The sequence below is a fragment of the Pollachius pollachius genome (assembly GCF_949987615.1).
Source record: "Pollachius pollachius genome assembly, chromosome: 2".
Taxonomy (NCBI): Eukaryota; Metazoa; Chordata; class Actinopteri; order Gadiformes; family Gadidae; genus Pollachius; species Pollachius pollachius.
Genome location: NC_136935.1, coordinates 20400979 through 20421927, shown reverse-complemented (window position 1 = coordinate 20421927; position 20949 = coordinate 20400979). Strand labels below are relative to the sequence as shown.

Sequence of the window (20949 nt, the reverse complement as noted above, 5' to 3'; positions counted from 1 at the left end):
TTCGAAAATTGTCGAGGACAGGCCTATGACAATGGAGCCAACATGAAGGGGAAGAAGCAAGGTGTTCAGGCTAGACTTCTACAATTAAACACAAGAGCATTGTTTGTTCCTTGTGGAGCTCACACCATGAATCTCGTCATAGCTGATGCTGTCAAGTCCTCCCAAGATGCTACTGGCTAATTTGGCTATTTGCAAAAAAAAGAAAAGTTATTCAATTTCTTTTCAGGGGCCACCCAGCGATGGGCCATTTTGACAAAGCATGTCCAACTGACACTGAAATCTTGGAGTGATGTTAGATGGGAGAGCAGGCTTAAGAGTGTAACAGCTGTCCGGAATCAAACAAAGGAAGTGAGAGATGCTCTCCTGGAGGCTAGGGAGGCTGTAAAGGATCCAGTGGCAAAAGTGGAGGCTCAAGCTCTTGCTGAGGAAGTAGCCTCATTTCGATTTTTGATTTGCTCTGTTGTGTGGTGTGAACTTCTTACCATCACAAACCAGGTGAACAAGCTACTTCAATCAAGTTCCATGCAGCTTGATATTGCTGTTAGGCTCATTGACAGTGCCAAAAGTAACCTCACCAAATACAGACAGTCTTGGTTTGACGAGGCTGTGTCAACTGCTGAGGAACTCTGTGAGGCCCTGAATATAGAACCAGAGCTTAAGCAGAAAAGACTCAGGAGCACAGGGCAGGGCAGTTTGCGTATGAAGCTGTTGAAGAGCCCTTCAATGATGCCCTTAAAAAGCTTGAGGTCACATTTTTCAATAGTGTTGTGGACTCTTCTTTAATGTCAATGCAGGAGAGGTTTGAGACCATGAATCAAGTCAAAGAAAAATATGGAGTGCTGCTTGATTTCAGCAAAGTTAATGGAATGTCCAAGGAGGACTAAAAAAAACACTGCAATGAAGTACACAAGACACTCACGGAAAAGGGAACAGCTGACATTGATGGACCTGAGATGCTGCAGAAAATCATCAACCTTCCTCAGCTACCACCAAAGCCATCTGCCTTGGAAATGCTGACATTTCTTCATGACAATCAGCTCTAAGAGGTGTATCCCAATCTGTGGATTGCTTTGCGAATTGCACTGACTCTCCCCGTCACAGTTGCCTCTGCTGAGCGAAGCTTTTCAAAACTCAAGCTCATTAAAATATGCCTGCGTTCATCGATGGGGCAGTGTTAAGTGGACTGGCCGTCATCAGCATCAATCAAGACGTGGCTCAGAAACTGTCATATGATGACCTGATTGCTGATTTTGCAGCCAGGAAATGCAGACGTGTCCCTCTGTAGGCACTGTATTATTTTATTTATTTAAATGTTTGGTGCTATTGTTAATGCACAATTAGTGTAATCTTTTATCAAGATATTAATTTCTCTTATTTATTTGCAAACATTACATGTTGAAGTTATTTTGGAAATAAAGAGAAAAATACTGACAATTACTGAATTGATGTCCATTTTTGGGGGGCACCACAATGCATTTGTGCTTAGGGCACCCAAATGGCTAGCGCCGGCCCTGGGTTACGGTCTCAGGACATGGTCCTTATGAGTGTTGCTGAAGCGCGGACAGAACTGGGAAAAAAGGCCTTCAAGGTTTTTGTACTATCTTCCTGGAATAACCTGCAGAAGCAGCTCAAGCTGCTTCTGCAGGTTATTCAAGTGTAGAGTTTGATGTCGGACTCCATTGGAAAATGCAAATGTTTTAGACAATGATCTAAATGTATTATTACTATTTCACTTAGTATTGAACTTTTACTTTGTCTTGTGTTTTATGTTGCCACTGTGTACTGCTGTCCATCTTGGCCAGGTCTCTCTTGTAAAAGAGATTTTAATCTCAATGAGACTCAACCTGGTTAAATAAAGGCTATAATATAAGATAAACTAAACACCCTAGACCCAGAATATAGACCCAGACTATATAGACTGTATACCCTATACCCAGACTATAGAACCCTAGACCCAGACACAGACTATAGACCAAGACTTCCTAGACCCTATACCATACTATAGACCAAGAATATATAGACTATAGACCCAGACTATATAGACTATAGACCCTATACCCAGACTATATAAACTATATACGCTAGACCCAGATTATAGACTCAGACTAGATTGACTATAGACCCTAGACCCAGACTATAGACCCTCTGTAGTCATAACTACAGTTTGTAGTCATAACTACAGTCTGTAGTTTTAACTACAGATGATAGGGTTAACTACTTTTACTTTACTACTACTACTATTGCAATTAAAATTACTACTGTTGTCATCCACCTGCAACGCAAGTTTAATTTGTATAGAACTAAAGGTTTTTATGTTTTGTTATTGTCTATTAAGGTCTGTGTGTAAGACTGATACTGTTTGATGGATGAATGTAGCCTGATTAATGAATGTAAAGAATAATGATCTGTTCTAATACTAAGACAAACAAAGTTAACAAAAAGGTGCATAATAATAAATAGAATTTATAATGGAATATATAATGGAAAATTACATTAGTTAATCTACAGTGTACATATTTTATTTTGCATGTTCTCTATCACAACACTATATGTGTTATTGACCAGCGATCCCAATGTAATATCGTAGCTTCGCCTGTAGGGTTCAGCATTGATCATTTTACTGGTGCTGCCATGTCTCGGGGCTTCATAATCAGGGCTCTCTAACGCGACAGTGAGCCTAATGAAGAATAGCAATGCATTAGTGGTGTGTTGAATGACGGACTGATTTCTGAATCCACGTAGGATAAATACAATGGATAGAAGTTAGAATCGCTAAAAGAAAGCAACCAACACCAGATTTGGTATGCGGGTTGTGCATGGATGTTTGACTGCATGTGATTGTTTGTTTGTTTTTATTTACTAAAGTGAACCCTAACACAATAACTTCAACAAACCAATTAGTCCTACAGGTATGTAAAAAACGAAAAAAAAAAAAAAAGGTTCACATTAGTCAAAGAACGATAATTATTTTTTATTCAGTATAATTATAAAGTGGGCACAAGAGGCTCAAGGTCACAACAATAAGACACCATCAGGATAAACCTCCCCAGTGCTACAATAACAAAGCATAGAATCCATATTCAGCTTTATAAAAAGTATGTTTGGTGTCTAGAAAATGTCAACAATCTAGTTGAAGAATAGATTGTTGATAGATAGATAGAAACACATAAAACACCTACATAAAAAAAAGGAAGACAAACTGAAAAAGAAAGAGGGTGAGAACTTACTTTTCAACATGTTTGATTAAGTTATAGCCCAGCAGTGGTAATTTAAATACTATTAAGGAAGGGCTAAATTGGTTAAATGTAAAACACAGCGTTCCATGAAAATGTTGTGCATGATTTAACCTGCCCCATGGCAGTCACTGTGCACGCCAAGTGAAGACATGAAGAGTGATGCAGTTAATCTCCATGCAGAATAAATTTAATGGAATGGTGTCAAGTGAAAAAAGCTGGAAAAGCCATCGGTTTGGACCCAATGCAATCAAAATATCCTACACCTTTTCCATCTCTGGTGAGGAATTTACAGCAATGCAATACTGCCTCTGTAAACCCCCTGTGACCCCAAATGCACACACACACACACACACAGACACACACACACACACACACACACACACACACACACACACACACACATGCACTCACACCCTGATCTGTCCTGGCCACCCCCACCACTGTTTCATCTGGTCTATGCACCTGATACCCCAAAACATTTGTAATAGGGTGGGGAAGGCCAAAATCAGTTAGTCCAACATTACATTCATTTCATGACATGACTATAATACTATAGTCACTTTAGCTGCCGCTTGGTCAATAATACTTCAATATATTTTCTGAATGTGGGCTCTGTGGTTCACTACTCGGCCTGATAGGGTTAACTACTATTACTTTACTACTACTACTATTGCAATTAAAATGACTATACCTTCTACAACTCCACTACAACTACTATACTACTAGTACAAATACTATTACTATAACTCTAATACTATACTACCAAATTACTACTCTACTAGTACTCTATTACCCTACTACTGCTACGTATCTCTGCTATTATTACTACTCTACTACTAGCACTATTGCAATTCTGCTATTCCAACTATTTTCCTCCTACTATAACTTCCAAACTACTACAAACTTCTACTACTATACTACCCTGGTACTATTCTACAATTACTACTACACTACTACCCGATTACTACTCCTATAATACTACTACTCTCCCAATTACTACTTCTATAATACTGCTACTCTGCTATATATACTACTACCACTCAACTAATACCACTACTACCACTCTACCACTACCATTACTCTACTACTACCACTCTACCACTACCATTACTCTACTACTACTACTCTATTACTACCATAACTCCTACTACTCTAATACTGAACTACCACTGTTACTCTGCTCTACAACTCTACTATTATTACTTATGCTACTCTGCTACTACTCTAATGCTCTACCACTTTTCTACTAATATACTCTACTACTGCTATAGTACTACTCTTCCACACTACTTATATTCTAATACTAAACAATTACTCTTCTACTACTGTACTATTCTTCTGCTACTACCAATGTTTCTACTGCTCTACTCCTCTAAAACTATTTCTCTACTCCTCTACTTCTACTACTCTGATACCCTACTACTGCTTCTCTAAATCCTTCTGAACAGACTCACATTCTCCTTCCTCTCCTATGTCATTATATAATACTGGTTTACTCTAGGATTGTACTACTACTCTACTACTCTTATTCAGCTGTACTATAATGTTGCTACTCTTGTACACTACTCATAATACTAAACTACAACTCTAATTTGCTACTCTAGTATTCTACTGCTTCTACTATACTACTGCTATTATTGTGCAACCCTACTACTCTACTGCTACTATTACTGTACAACACTACTGGTCTATTATAACTGTACAACACTACAACTCTACTGCTACTATTACTGTACAACACTACTAATCTATTATAACGGTACAACACTACAACTCTACTGCTACTATTACTGTACAACACTACTAATCTATTATAACTGTACAACACTACAACTCTACTGTTATTATTACTACTATTATTACTGTACAACACTGGTACCCAAATACTACTATTTGTACACCACTGCTACTCTACTAAACGACTACACTACTACTCTGCTATGCTAATACTTCTCCTTCCTCCTCTCTCACACGTACACACACACACGCCCGCACACACACACACACACACACACACACACACACACACACACACACACACACACACATTTCCCTTTGACTTACAGTATAAGTCGTATCCAGTAGTCCGAGGCCTTATATAGACCTATAGCCTGTCTTTCTTTGTTTGTTGCTAACATCAGGCTATACAAATGCAACACCTAACTTTAATGTTTTTTTTTTTTCTTTATAATTAGCCTACATTTATTATTTATATATTATATGATCATATCTTGAGAATGATTTGACATTTGAGGGATCACACAACCGGATCCCAAAATCATATGCAATTAAAGGTTGTATTAATTTATAATAAAATTTAATAAAATATTACATTTTAATCAAACTAACAAGGCTATTAATGAATAGCCTTTATGTCTATCAAACATAGGCCTGTAAAAAAATGTTCGACATAGGATGGTCCTACTACTAAATAAATAGGCCGATTTAATGCGTTCTAGACCTGCTTACTATCTAGGAAATCTTTCCCCAATGCAATGTCTAATTAGTAATAATGATTAATCATTATTAATCTTTTGGAATATTGATGTTAATGCTATTTAATTGATGTTGTGTTAGTCTAAATCTCTTAAATCCGTTCTATTTGGAACGCATGCGTGTTACCAGACGGAGCCGGCATACACCATAAAGACAACTTTATATTTAAACCTTCTTGTTCTCCTGCTAAGTGGGCTCTCGTCTCTTGCTCCGTTTAGACCAGTGTTTTAGTCATGTGCATGCTTGCGGTTTTTTGTAACATGCAGCCCTCCCCGAAACACACATGCTTCCCTCATAAGAGAGTTCACGTTACAGATTGTTTGGGGAAACAAGGAGAGAATGTCAAGGGGAAGAAACAGTGCATTCAGTGTTTTTGAGTTCTTTTTTTTTTAAAGTAGGCTATTTGGTGTTATGTCTGCCCCCACACATGGAGGTGTTGTGGGTGGGCTTATTTTGAGTAGACCCATATGTATCATACCCACATCTCTGCTAATTAGAAAGTGCGAGGTTTGTGGAGTGTGTGTAATTGACCTTGATGCACCAGAAGCATCGTGTCACTGCCCTCTGTCAGTAAAGGGAAACAGCAAGACGTCTACGCATCCTTTCCTTGCTGTTTTTGTCAGGGCTCATAAAAAAACGTACAAAGCTGTGCTTGAACAATTGTTTAAAGGCTCGACCGAACGGTCGCGAATGGTGCGTTTTGTAACAAAATCTTCAATCAAGAGGGCATTCTTGCCGTAGTCTGCTCCTTGTGATTATGATCAGAAACTAGTAGATTGAAGAGCCTATATGGCCACCCTATAGCCGAGCCTATAGGCCTAATTGCAAGCACAACATTTGTATTAGTCTATCTATAAGATGTTGACTATTACCTAAATCAAAGACAGTTTATAGCTCAGCCTATAGGGCCGTGACTTTTGGAGGAGTTGGACGAAGCTGTTCAAACAAAGTGTCTTCTTTCAACACGCGTTTCCAGTTTTCTGTGGCTCTGAACACTGCAGGCCTTTTGTTCACCAGGCGAGGAGAGATAAGGTGTCATCGCTTGAGCATCAAGCACCCGTTGAGGAAAGCAGGGATCATTTTAGCGAACAGAGCCCTGTCATTCTTGACCTCTCTGACCCTCCACGTACAGGCCTCAGAGACTACATTTTTATATCACACGATTTAGTAAATATCTGATTGTATTAATTAAATTATTTATTTCTTACGTCACAATTGCATTACCCGATGGTGTCAGGATGGCCATGAGACAATTCTTCAATCAGAGGTCAAATCATCCTATTATGTAAATCAGCTCTGCCCCTAAAACGTAACGCATTATGCAGAAAATAATTTCTAAAATTATTCTGTGCCAATATGTTTTTTTTTTTGGTTGTTATAAACCATAAAGTTGTCCTTTGTCTAATAATAGGGCCCAGTCTAGTCTACCTGTGAGCTACTTACGGAGCCGGAATATCCAAAATGCAGCAGCAGCCTAAAATAAAAACTACAAGAGCATTGAGGACATCAGAGAAACAGAACAGAATATATTCAACAACTCGCGGGAATGAAACAAATTATATATTTCAATTAACTTTTTTTATTTTATTGTAAAGGGTATATGAAACTATAGGTGACTTGCTGGGTTTATATTTTATTTTTTATCTCAAAGTTTAGGCTACATGCAGTCTCTTTCAAATGAAAATACAAATAATAATATCAAGAGATTAAGATAGACGCATTTCCATCACATAGATGTGTGACATAAGACACTTTAAGATACGGTACCCCGAACAAAATAAAACAAAATTAACTCAATAATATAAATTGCTTATGGCTCTTTCGGACAATCCAATGTAAACAGAAAGATGAGGGTGGGCTCCCTTAACTCGGGGTCTTTGAGCTTCAGTTGATTAGCCCCTAAAACAATAACGATAATAGTAGCAATAATTAAGACATTGTATTGTCATTGTTTTCAACAACTTGACGCGTTACGTTTTTACATTCCGGTTGCGTTCCTCCAAAAGGCCTCAATGTGTGTGTCCTTCTCAATGTGTGTGTCCTTTTCTTAAATCTTTAACCTTCTCGGTCTCGAAGTGCTTGAAGCTCCTTGCTTCTTCTTTTGTCTTCTTCTCCATTGGAAGATCTCCGCGCATTCGGTGCGTGTTTATTCTTTAAGAGCCAAGGTCCACCAGATTTGAAGACATAGAGTTTAGTATGGTATCGTGGTGCAAAGAGTGGTGGTGGTGGTGATGGTGGTGATGGTGGTTTGAGTCCGGGCCGGGCACCGGGATGGCGCTGGGACCCGGCGGGGGGGCCAGGCCGTGCAGAGACGGTAACCCGGAGCTGAGCAGCATGGCGGGGCTTGAGGATGTATGATCCGGTGTACCGGACGGGGTTTTATCGTCGTCAGAACTCCCCAAAATAGTTTTATTTCCATTCATGGAAGAAGTCAATGGGTTGTGACTGTTTGAGTTCGAGTTCTCGTTGTTTTCTCTGTGAACAAAACAACAAAACAGAACAGCCATCAGCACCCTGTTGATAATATACTGCTAGGTGTTCTTCTGTCTCACTGACACCTACAGATATCTTTCTTAAAGAGTAAACTTTATAGCATAAAGTTTACTCTTTAAGAGTAATATATATATATATATATATATATATATATATATATATATATATATATATATATATATATATATATTAATATATCATATGTATATTAATATATATAAATATATATATTTATATATGTTTTATTAGGCTACGTTATTGAAGCAGAAATCCTAGGCTATATAATGAATAAATAGGCATAATATTAATGTTCAGGAATTGGTCCAAATTAGTAATGTAATGAAGTAATGAATGGCTCAAATAATGAAATGATATTTTTCCACTTTTAAAGGTACTCCCTCCTTCAGAACAACCACCCTACGCAATCCCTCACACACTGTCACACGCACGCGAGGCGGCCTCCGTGTCACACGTTATAATTGTAGGCTACCTTGAAGCTATGCACCTATCTTATATAGTGAATAGTACTTCTTGAACTTGTTTTTGTATGTTGTAATTGTGGGCACAGGGACTGTCCTTAATTTCTAGATCAGCATTCATTCTGAACTTATCGATTAGCCCGACACCTCCTGAAGTCTGTTTTCATTGGCAGATTAAGCAAATATTGATATTTTTTAATATTAAAAGTAATAATTATTATTATTATTTTAATAAATGTGTTATTGTAATTATAATAATAGGTAAATACTAGGACAAATATGATTCTCGCTGTTCTCGCTTCAATTGAACGTCTCATCCAGAGAACCTCACTGCACGGCCAAACGAGGCTGGAGGGTGAGAGGACGTCTCAGAGCCTCGCTACACGTAGGCCTATACCTTCTCACTGTGAGAGTGGACGTCTCACCCAGAGAACCTCACTGCACGTTTACCTTTACCTTAACCTTCTCACTATGAGAGAGGACGTCTCACCCTATACCTAAATAGGGCGAGCCTACACGTATACCTTCTCACTGCACTCTGCCTGGCTGTGACTCCACACTTTGAGATGTAAACTACTCACATTTAAATGTCGAAAGTGTTGGACATATTCATAGCAACCACATCAACAAACAACAACAACTAAACTAATACTAAATTAAAATAAAAGCAATCATAAATATGAGTGGCAATAATCATAGTCATAATATTATATCATCTTAAAAATAATCATGAGAAGAAGAGGAACATAATAATATGATAAGAATGATATAGTAATAATGTTATAATAATAATAATAATAATCATAATAATAATAATCATCATAATCTTCATAATAACAATCATAATAATAATAACATTGCTAATAATATTTTTGTGTAAGTATGGCTTACAGTTGATATGTTATCCACCATGGCGGATGGATTAAAGGTTAAGGGCTATAGTTAATACCATTTTCATGTAATAATTTGTGTAATTTAAACAGAATTAATATAAGGGAAATTTACTGTTATGGCCTCGTAATGAATACGAGTGAATAACTGTCATTCTAATCAAGGGCCCGAGAAGACGCTGACCAAGAAGCACCCAAAACAACGCGGTGAGACACCGCACGTTCCTACCTCTCTTTTGCCTCTGCCGCGCGGTCCCTCTGCCTCCGGTTCTTAAACCAGTTGCTGACCTGAGTGGTCGTGAGTCCCGTGGCCTCGGCCAGCTCCCGCTTCTCCCGTGGAGACGGGTAGGGGTTGTGCGTGTACCACTCTCGCAGCACGCTACGGCTCTTCTCCTTGAAGCAGTAGCTGGTCTCCTCGCCGTCCCAGATGGAGCGCGGCAGGGGGAACTTTCTGCGGACGCGGTACTTCCCCACCGCGCCGAGGGGCCGGCCCCGCAGCTTCTCCGCTTCGATGTAGTGCGCCTTAAGCCACAGCTGCTGCAGCTTTGGGTGGTTGTGCGGAGAGAACTGGTGGCTCTCCAGGATCTTGTAGAGCTCACGGAAGTTCCCCCTGTGGAAGGCGACCACGGCCTTCGCCTTGAGCACGCTCTCGTTCTTGTGGAGGTGTTCGCAGGCGGGGAGCGACCAGAGAAACCGACCCAGCCTCTCAATGTTCCCGCCTTGCTGCAGGACCTCGCAAACGCACGCCACTTGTTCCTGCGTGAAACCAAACGTCGGGAGCATGGACATGATGCAGAGTAGACCGAAACCAATGGTGTGATGTTGTTAGCGCTTACTTCCCCGCACTCCTTGCCCGCAAACACAAGACTAGTCCTGACGCGTAAAGCAACCCGCTCGACGCAAGTCCATGGGTTAAAAGGTTCCTCAAAGAGGAAATTGCAGAATTGATGAGAAATGTAAGATCCAAGCGCATAACGTGGAATGAAGCGAGTCCATTTAACCGAATAAAACCCCAGGTGACGTCCCTCCTTAAGTGTCGTGAGAGAGAGACAGCGGTAGTTTCTCCCTCCGCCGGTCGTCCGTTCCAGCCCTAGTCCTCTAGACAGGCTTGTTGGCTCGTTTTAATAATATTATTCTGAACTGGCAAGAAAATAGATTATATGAACTCTGATTGGTCGGTTATCTGACCCGGGAATGGCGAGGATAATACAATAGTTTTAGTCAAATTATTTGCCATGGTTACGCTGTCACTCAGAGTAACCTGATCTGCTTTGAGGAGGCTCCTTGGCGAGTCAGCCCGAGTGTTCCCTCCACAAGCAGCCCCGCCAACCAATAGAAATATTGCTTCGATTTTTCCCCCCTAAAACATTTTCCTTAATATCCATTTTGACAGACACACCCGTCAGCCAAACAGCGTCCAGTGAGGAAGAGACCACAGAGTCCCGCACCTCAGGGGAGGACGGCGCCAGAGCGCGCAAAATGACTTCTCGCCAGGCAGGCGTGAGCGCGCAGCAAGCCTCTACTGCCCAGGCTATAGCTCACTATTTCACGTGGGAGTGTATGCGTGTGTGTGTGTGTGTGTGTGTGTGTGTGTGTGTGTGTGTGTAGGTGTGTGTGTGCGTGTGTGTTTGTGTGTGTGTGTCCATCTCCACACCAGCAGCAGTCCCCGAGACATTTCTGTTAATTAGAGTTTAAATATAGTGCGATTGCTGTCGTATACGCAATAAATAGATTACCATTGGTTGTATATATTTGCTATAGGCTAGATTTATACATGTAGATGTATGCTACACCCAATTGCACCCATTGGACATTATATATGGAGCTAACAACAACGGTTGGAACTATTGCATTGATGAACCACACGGTTTTAATATAGTAAAAGTTAAAAGAAAATACATATATATTAGTTGAAATAAAACATTTTGTGAATGCGTCGCCTCTAGTATTTAAGACAATATAGCAATCGCTACTGTTTTAGGGTCGTGTGTGTGTGTGTGTGTGCGTGTGTGCGTGCGCGTGTGTGCGTGCGTGCGTGCGTGCGCAGTGGAGCGGCGCGTGCAGCGGACGTTACCGGTGATGAGAGGTGGGACGTGGATCAGGGGCAGAGGAGGAGCAGGCGCGCGACTATCCCGGACAACACTGGAGAGGGACGGCGGTCAGTGAAAGGTGAGGCTGATGACTGCACGGCACACGCCTGTTTGTTTGGGGATTGTTGGTGTAGCGGAGGGCGAGACTGCGGTGTGTTATTGATTATTGGTCTGGGAGGACTGACCCGTAGAGGTTTTAACCATCTACCCGAATCGGGACCTCTCCGTTAGAGTCCCATGAACAGAGTCGCATGTGGGACGTGAAGCTTCCCCAGCAGCTCACAGTGCAGTGCAGAAGCACACTGCTGCTCACAGCCTTAATAACACATCTGAACCACAAGAAAGCGAGATCACATTTGTGGAGGACATTACAGCGAATCTGACAGTTGCTATATAATGAAAGGGTGGGAAATATTTTTAAACAAGACTTTATTCGAATCCATTTATCTTCTTCTCGCGTTCACCCTTCTCTTCTTCAGAGGACAGCCGGACAGACATCAAGTTATGGAAGCAGTTTTCATTGAACAATTAAATCGACTTTTACATTATACAAATAGTTGATTTACCCTACTTAAATACTATATATATATATATAAATATATAGCCTATATGTAAATATATATATATATATATGCATATAAATATATTATATATATATATATATATATATATAACCTATATGGCACAGTGTTAAACAACAAAAACATTGTTATAAATAATTGTTTATGTATATATCTTTAAAGACTTTCACAGTTGAGATTAGATACCAGGAATAGTGTCATAGTTTGTATTGTATCATAAAACATTTTAAACATCGGATTAGATCCAACCATTTTGGTCACGAGGCTCTTTTATAAATCGCACGGTAAATACTAGACTTACTGTTGGTTTAATTGGGAAAACGTAATTGATCAGCAAAGCGGAAGAGCGGCAGAAGAGCCAGATCAGTGTGTGTGTTTAATAAAGTGGCTTTGGTTCCGCCTAAAGCCTCTCGGAGGGGGGTTACAGCCCTGCGGTGACTGGGGATAACGGCCAGGGGACCGGGCCAGTGGACTGGATCGGAAGAGCACGAAGCAATTGTATCCGTTATATATAAAATCCACCTGGATAAAGGAAAATAAAAAAAACATCGAGGCAAATAATTAGGCTATAACGCAGTAAATGATGATGAATAAAAATGATGAATGGGCATCACCTTGCTATTGTTGTATTATTTATTTGTAAATATATTATTGCATTTTTTGTAATTATTGATGAGGTTTTGTATGATTAAGATTTTCATCTTCTTCCTCTTCTTCTACATATTCTTCTTCGTCTTATTATCAGTATAACATCCGATACACAACTTTATGTCTTAAATCCTTTAAAAAAAAAATATATATATATATATATTTTTTTTTTTACAAATAGTTTATACAACTTTTAGCTCGTCGTTAACAGATCAGAGAAGATAAGAAGATGGGAACTAGATATGCATAAGGCTAACTCAGACAAACAATGTCTCGTCTCTCAAAACACTGAAATAACCGAGGAGAAACAACGCAGAACACTTCTCACTGCTGCAGAGGCCTAAGCATCAACAGGATTTAATTTCGGGGTATATAGAGAACTGCGTGGACGGTTATTAGACCATTATAAAAAATAAAAATGAATGTACAATAACTCATGTTCATCGATGGAATGTGCAATTATAGATGTATTTCTTAATTATTATTATTTCATTATTATTAATTTTGTGCATGCCAACGACTATTGGACCTTTGACCGAGCCTGTTTCTTCATAACAGACTGATGTTAAGTGTCCCTGTCAGTGGCGGTTATGAAGGCCGACACTCCTTATTGCTTCTAATTGATAACACAGCACACATCTCTGTGGCCCTATTGCGAGGCTCTGGTCCCATAATCTCCGCACACCACATCCCAGAGCGAGGCTCTGGTCCCATAGCCTCCACACACCACCTCCCAGAGTGAGGCTCTGGTCCCCTAGCCTCCATACCACACCACAGTGGGCCTAGCGTTGTCAACTGGCAGTGACAGGGCGAATCAGGGTCCCGTCTCGCCCTTGACAGTGTTTGTAAACCAGTTGTTTCCAGGGATCAGTTTGATCAGGAAGGGCACCGGGCCGGAGACCTGCTCTGCTCGGTCTAAACGGTGATTATCACGGCCGCTGATGAATGGAGATCGCATTTCCCCTAATAGTGAACTGGCTGTTTTCACAGCCTCCCACCGCTCACCCGGCCGCGCTCCGCCGCGACCCCCACTAATTGAGCTGATTACTGCAAGATGTAGGCTTGTGTAAGCGTGCGTGTGCTTGCGTGTGAGAGAAAGTGACTATGTTTGTGTGTATGCGGGCGAGCGCGTCAGAGAAAATGTGTGTATGTGTGTGTGTGTGTGTGTGTGTGTGTGTCTGCGAGACTGCTTTATGTTGAAGCCGACCTGAGACCAGCGCAATGGGGGTGGATGTGATAGGTCACATTCTTCAGAAGTCCGTGTGTGGTATGGACATCCAATTAACAATCACAAAAAATAATATATAAACATCAAAACTATTGTTAATAAAGGCCACACATCTAGGTCACACATCTTTTTGAGCTATCAGCCAATTCGAAGATATTTTAGATATTTAGATTCATGCAATAAGAAAGGTTAGAAGGGTTCTGCCTTCAGGGGTCGATGTACTCCCACACTTTAGTGAGTTGGCGTAATTGGGCAACACGTTTTTATTTTAAAAAAAACGTTACTTTCACTTTTGCAGTAACGTTGACTGAGGGATACACAGCGCATTGTGTACGTAACAGTGTCTGTGTGTGTTTGTGTGTATACATGTGAGATGCATTGGTCAGAGAGCAGCTCTATGTATCGCTACTTGAACTAATTCACTCAATCAATCACACCATTTGATTCCTGTTTATTTTCAGTAGCCGACGGTCACTTAGAGTGCACACTGAAGTCTTTATGAGATGTAAAGGCGTGTTGAGTTGCCATTAAAAGCCCTAGGACGCATTCTGCTATAATTTGGGCTCCGTTGATATTTCACGGTCTCTAACCTCTGCGTCCCCGGAGAACTGAGTGTGCAGATCGAGACCTCCAACCTGTCTCTCGTCAAACCGACAGCACGCGCCTTCGCTGCTGCTCAGTAACAACACGCACGCACAACCGCACACACACACGGGTGCATGCAGCCCCCCCCCCCCGCCCGAAACACACACACACACACACACACACACACACACACACACACACGCACACGCACGCACGCACGCACGCACGCACGCGCACACACACACACACAGGTAAAAGCTTCCAATCTGCATAGGCATTTAGCTAATTTGTTTGAATGAGCCAAAGTAGACCCCAGATTGGAATTATGCATGATTAAATCTGCTATATCCTGTTATTTCATTGAATATTATGTACAAGTACAAGTACAACCAACAAAATATACAAAATAAGTAGTAGTATATATATTATTAATATTGATATTAATGTTATTATTATAAATAATCCATCAGCCGGTCAGTGAAGGAAGAACAGACAGGAAGAGTTTCTCATATTAAGAATTAATTCGGGCTATAGCCTTTTTGTTTTGTCATTTTGGGAAGACATGTCAAAACAGCGTTTGAGTCTTGAGTCTGAGATGCCGTAGAAAGATTTCTTTAATCTAACAGAGTAATTAGTTGGCCATGGTAGTAAGGAATAGGCCTTATATCCGAACTGATCTCTTCCAACTGACAATTATTCAAATAATCTTTGGCTGACCAAAAAGAATAAAATGTGTCTCATCCAATTATTGCTAACACACACAGAATGTATCAGATGTGGTGCACGCAAATAATGTATCAAGAGCTGTGGGGAATTCCTATGTAATTAGTTTTGACACAAAAATATAATTGTTTATTGCCCCAAGATGGGAATTAATTTTGTTTTGCTGAGAGAAACACTTGTAGAGGCAATCTATTGAGAGGAGTAAGACATGCTTACAGAGTCTGACAGAATGTCATTTTGATCAAATGAACAAATGAAGTCCTTAAAATAAACCTACAAATGTCTGGTTTGTTAACGTCAGCAAAATTAACTAAAAACAATTATTTATATTTCAGACAGAGCCGGTTGTCCTCCCGACCAAATCTTATGATATCCGATAGGAACATTTAAAGTTATGTTCTTAAACAGTTTCCAATGCTAAATATAAAGAGTTGCACAACACTGGCATATGGACGCTTACCTGCTCCTGACCAGGAAGCTATTCAATATCATTTAGAACAACAACACCAAAGCAATCATCCAGGGAGTAATTTGTTGAGTGAGATGAACTAAGTATCCTGGTCCTTAACTAAACCTCTCCCTCATGGAACTGAGGACCTGTAACTGGACCGTACACCGCTGCTCTGCTGACATGAGATTGAAGATAACAACAATGGTGCTCATAGTGTTTTGTTTGTCCGACCTGGGTGACATTTCACATTTTGATTGTATTTCATCTCCTGCTCACCCTAACCCTAACCCTGTCATGCAAGACAGAAAAACCCATCGCTTTGATAATGCTGATATATCGACCGGAATAAGGCCCCTATTGTCTGATCAAGAAATGTTGAGGGAGACACCTAGTCAGGCCAAAAAGATATGTACTGTATATATAATGTAAAGACAGGTATTAGCAAATGTCAAGTTACTACATATTTTTTGATGTTTGAAGTTTTACTTCAAAGATCAAAAAGTTAATCACAAATAACGTACACAACTTGTATTCAATTATATAAATAAATGAATGGTAGTTAATTAATAATTAATAGATCGAATAAGCTTCTGAGTTTTGCTTTGCTCTTCTTCTTCTGTTCTTCTTGTCAGCCGATTTGATTTTCTTCTATAGCCAACGTGGGAGAGACACAGTTGGGCATAACAAACGTACAACACAGAATGACAAATGAAGATTGCAGAGTTAATATCCATATCCACAAGGTGGTGGAGGTCCACATGCTCAGTGCTAAGTCCCTTAAAATACATCATCCTAGTGTGTCAGAACAACCATGCCCCCACATCTGAGATCAACGATGTGTGTAAATGCTATTTGTTATACAAACGTTTTAGACACATAGAACCGCTTCTGAAAATTGAAATGACTATAATGTGAAACCTGTAACCAAGTAAGTTTGTATGCAAATCTAAGTTTAATTGTCTTCGTGCAGTTTATCGTATGCTATGGCCTGAACCTTTCTTTAACTGTAATCAAAGGCCAATTTACAAAATATTAGGTTTTAAGTTCTGCAAATATGTGTGCATTTCATATTTTTCTCAGTCTAATGTTGTGGGGTGTATCTACCCTTTGCTTTGTTTGCAGACAACATTGCAATTTTGCTTCTTACTCGCTTGTTTCTGCCACTGGCAAAGCGTCTGAAAGAGTAATTTCTCCCCATTCCATTAAACATAACAGACAAGTTCCCATCACTCCTACGTTAAAACAAAGAGGATTTGACTACGGCCCAGTTGCAAGATGGGCATTTATATAAATAGTATCAGTGTATAAATAAAAAGTTATATTGGGGCTGTTCTTTTGAAACATAGTCTCCAATAAAAAATAACATGTGAATTCAATCCACGACCGCTAACAGTGCATTCCTCGAGAGTGCATGGAGAATGAAAAAGAAGCTGAATGCACTTTCCTAAGTCATGTTTGCCGATAAAGAATAATTCAAATAAATACAGTCATCTGATTTGCCCAAGAGCCACATGCCTTCAGAATGGCAGACCAAAATAAGGCTGCCATGAATCACTAAAAACAGAAAAGGATACCTGGGTTCAGTCAAGTGGACCCATTGGTGTTCACCAATATATGCAGGTGAATAGAGATGGTTATTGAGCATGAGGTCAATAGACACCCTAGCATGAGACCAAGGGTTAAGCATTATGCATGGAGATTGGCTTTAGTGGAATGTTAGGTTGAAGTGAAATTTGTGTCATTAAAATAAAGTCTACTTGTGTTTGTGTGTGTCTATGTGTGTGTGCCCATAAGTATGCTTGTGTGTGTGTGTGTGTGCGTGTGTGTGTGCGTGTGTTTGTGTGTGTGTTTGTGTCCATATGTATGCTTATGTGTGTGGATATCAATATGAATGGTTATATCTGTGCATGACTGCAGGTGTGTCCATATGTGTGTTGTGTGTGTCTGTGTGTGTGTGTGTGTGTGTGTGTGTGTGTGTGTGTGTGTGTGTGTGTGTTTGTGTCGGTGTGTGTTTTAGTGAGTGGTGATTGCGTGAGTGGGTGTGTGGGTGTTTGTGTGTGCATGCATGTGTGTGTGCATGAGTGCGTGTGTTTGTGTGTATTTATCTGTAGATCCGTGTTTTTGTCCATGTGGGGACAAAATCATATCAGTGTAGCGCTTCCAGCGTGCCAACCCGCCACAGTAGAGTTACCTGGTTCAACTTGCATTACCTTTTAACCCACTCAGTATTGCTTCTCTTCTCACAGCAGGGCCATTACAAGAGACACAAAATTAAACCCCCACAGAAGGAAAACGTCAACTGAGTGCATAATGTTTTTCATAAATTATTTATTGTTTTTCTGTTTTCTGTTATACTCTGAGTTTGATCAGGAATTTTGCCTGCACAAAACCCACAATGTCTTGTTCTTAAATTGGGTGGTATTGCCCTTTAAGATAAACCAGCAATGGGATTCAGTATCCTGCGTGTATCTGAAAAACTGTTACCGTACAGTATCTTTTTACATAGAGCTGAGTGCTATCCTTATAACAACAGATCCAAATGCCTTTCCCTTATGTAACATTCTCCCCTTTTACAGCAGCAGCCCTCATATACCAGGAAGGTATACATAAAAAGAGAACCAGCGTAATTAGCAATGTGTTAATGCTTGAAAATGTAGGTCTCCCTGTATGCTGGCTTTTAACAGTGCTGGGTGGTTTTACATGAAACGCTTTGCTGACCCTTGTGTCCCCGGCCACATGGGCAGTGAATACTTCCAGCCTAGAATCAGGGGGGTTGGAGCATACTGTACCATGGCTTTCTCGTTTAGGTTTGTTAGAAAGTTGGAATACTATTTATTAGGATTATTTTTGCTCTCTCTATACATTTTGATGGATGTTGTTCTTACGTTTTTAGTCTGATGTTGTTTTGTAAAGGAGTGACAGTGACATTTGGTTAACATTATGAATCGAAAATGCAAAATAATGAAAGCTGTGCTGAATTATTTGTATCCCTATGACAGGTGAGAATATGTAATGGTTACAACATGGTGTGAATAAATATGTACATAATTGCTTGAATATATTCTAAAAGTTAAAATTGGTAAAACTCTTATTTGAAATCCTGTAGTAATTTCCTTGATCATAACAAGGATAAATGTTGCTTCACTATTGTGGAAATCAGCGATCGGTCAATAAATTGTCTTCCAAATAGTTGTGTTCATTGCTTTTTTATTTTATAGTAGCACAGATTTTCTCAAATAAATCTTTAGTCAGGCCGCTTTAATCATCCTAATGACTTCTCTCCCATTAAACCAATCCATCTATCAAACATGAAGCACATTAGAAGTAACAGATATACACTCACCGGTTAAGCATGCATTTGCTTTGTAAATGGATCTATTGCATTAGCTCTTGAATTGTACATTATTACCACTTTTCATATGAAAGAGCCCCATTCACAACACAATTCACATTCATCACTTTTAATCCTGCCATCTGTTTTTATTAAACACCTACAAAAAGCACACAGCCTTTTTTAAAGGAAACATACGATCAGAGTCACTGTGAGAGTGAATTAAAACAACGTCTATGTGCAAATGGACAACGGGAGGACAGAGGAAATTCCCCACTCATTAGACTACACAGTTGTACATCATTGGACCTCATGTACATTGAAGAGTATGTTTTCAGCCTCTCTTTTATCCATCTGTTATTCCTTATGGAGATCTATTTATTTCCAGGGAACAGAGAATGAGGATATACATCCCAAGAAAGTTCCATTATGTCCTATCTTAGTTTTTAACAACAACATTTTTATTTTCTCTGCCATTGAGAAGTGTTGCCTTCAATCAGAGAATAGATTGATCAGAAACTTGCAGTGAGCAGTCTAAAATAGAAATGGTCTCATACAGAGACTCCAAACACATTCTTTATAGTGCACTCCACTCACTAATGGATGGCTAAGCCATTTGTAACAAACTACAGTGAAATAAATATGAAATAATAACTCTGTAACTTTGAGGTAATCACTCAAGCCATTCAATAAAAATGTCAAAGATAGATACCTTATGTATATAATGTATATAATATATATATATATATATATAGACATATATAATAAATAAACAATATATATTATAATATTATATACAATATATATATTTTCATATATATATTATATACAATATAAATAATATATAGTATATAATAATGAATAAATATAATGGCATTATATGGCAAATATACTCACATTCAAATTATCATAGAGACCCCCATGAATGAATGAATAAATTAACCAATGAACCAACCAATCGACCAATCAATAAAGGAACCATTCATCAAATCTGTCAATCAGGGCATGAATCAACAAACCAATGCACAAATGAAAGCAATGTAGGAAGAACAAAAAATATCTCCACTTTAAGTATCTTATGTCCTTCCATCTATAGGAGGGAAATGTACACCAAGCCTGGCACAAGATTGTCCTCCAGCATTCATGGGGATGAGGAGCAGAAAGCACGGGGATTACCCTAAAATTGCTCCAAAAATTGCAATAATTTTCTGGGCAGGGCCACCCACAAGGAGGGTGAGAGGCAAGTGATAAACTACTGCACATGTCCACTGCTCACCTCCTGCTGATACAAGCCAACATGTGCCTGACATTATCTCCCAGCACTCGCTCTTGCACGCACAAACACACACATGGACACAAACTTGCACACACACACACACACACACACACACACACACGCACACACTTACACGCACACACACACACACACACACACACACACACACACACACACACACACACACATTTGAACTAAATATATTTTTCTTTGGATGATTCAGTTATATTAACTTAGATACGTGTAATTTCGTGTAACAGTGTGTCTCAGAACGGTAACGGTATTTACAAATTATCATGTTGCATTCTTGCAGATTCCAACTTCCAATTCCGACTTCATCATAAGAAATGTCCTACAGCCTTTATTTCTTGCAAGGTTGTCTTGCAGACTTGCCCACATGTTGAACTCTTTACTTTAATATTTTTCAAACAATTCCTTTGAA

General features: G+C 39.6%; 1 protein-coding gene across 1 annotated transcript; it reads right to left on the bottom strand.

Moving 5' to 3' along the window:
- Positions 1-7881: 7881 nt before the first annotated feature.
- Positions 7882-10383, bottom strand: six2a (SIX homeobox 2a; the record flags this gene model as incomplete). The annotated part of the gene is made up of 2 exons (XM_079729823.1): positions 7882-8207; positions 9824-10383. The coding sequence occupies 2 exons, from the start codon at positions 10381-10383 to the stop codon at positions 7886-7888; spliced, it is 882 nt and encodes a 293-aa protein (XP_079585949.1). The 3' UTR covers positions 7882-7885.
- Positions 10384-20949: the final 10566 nt, after the last annotated feature.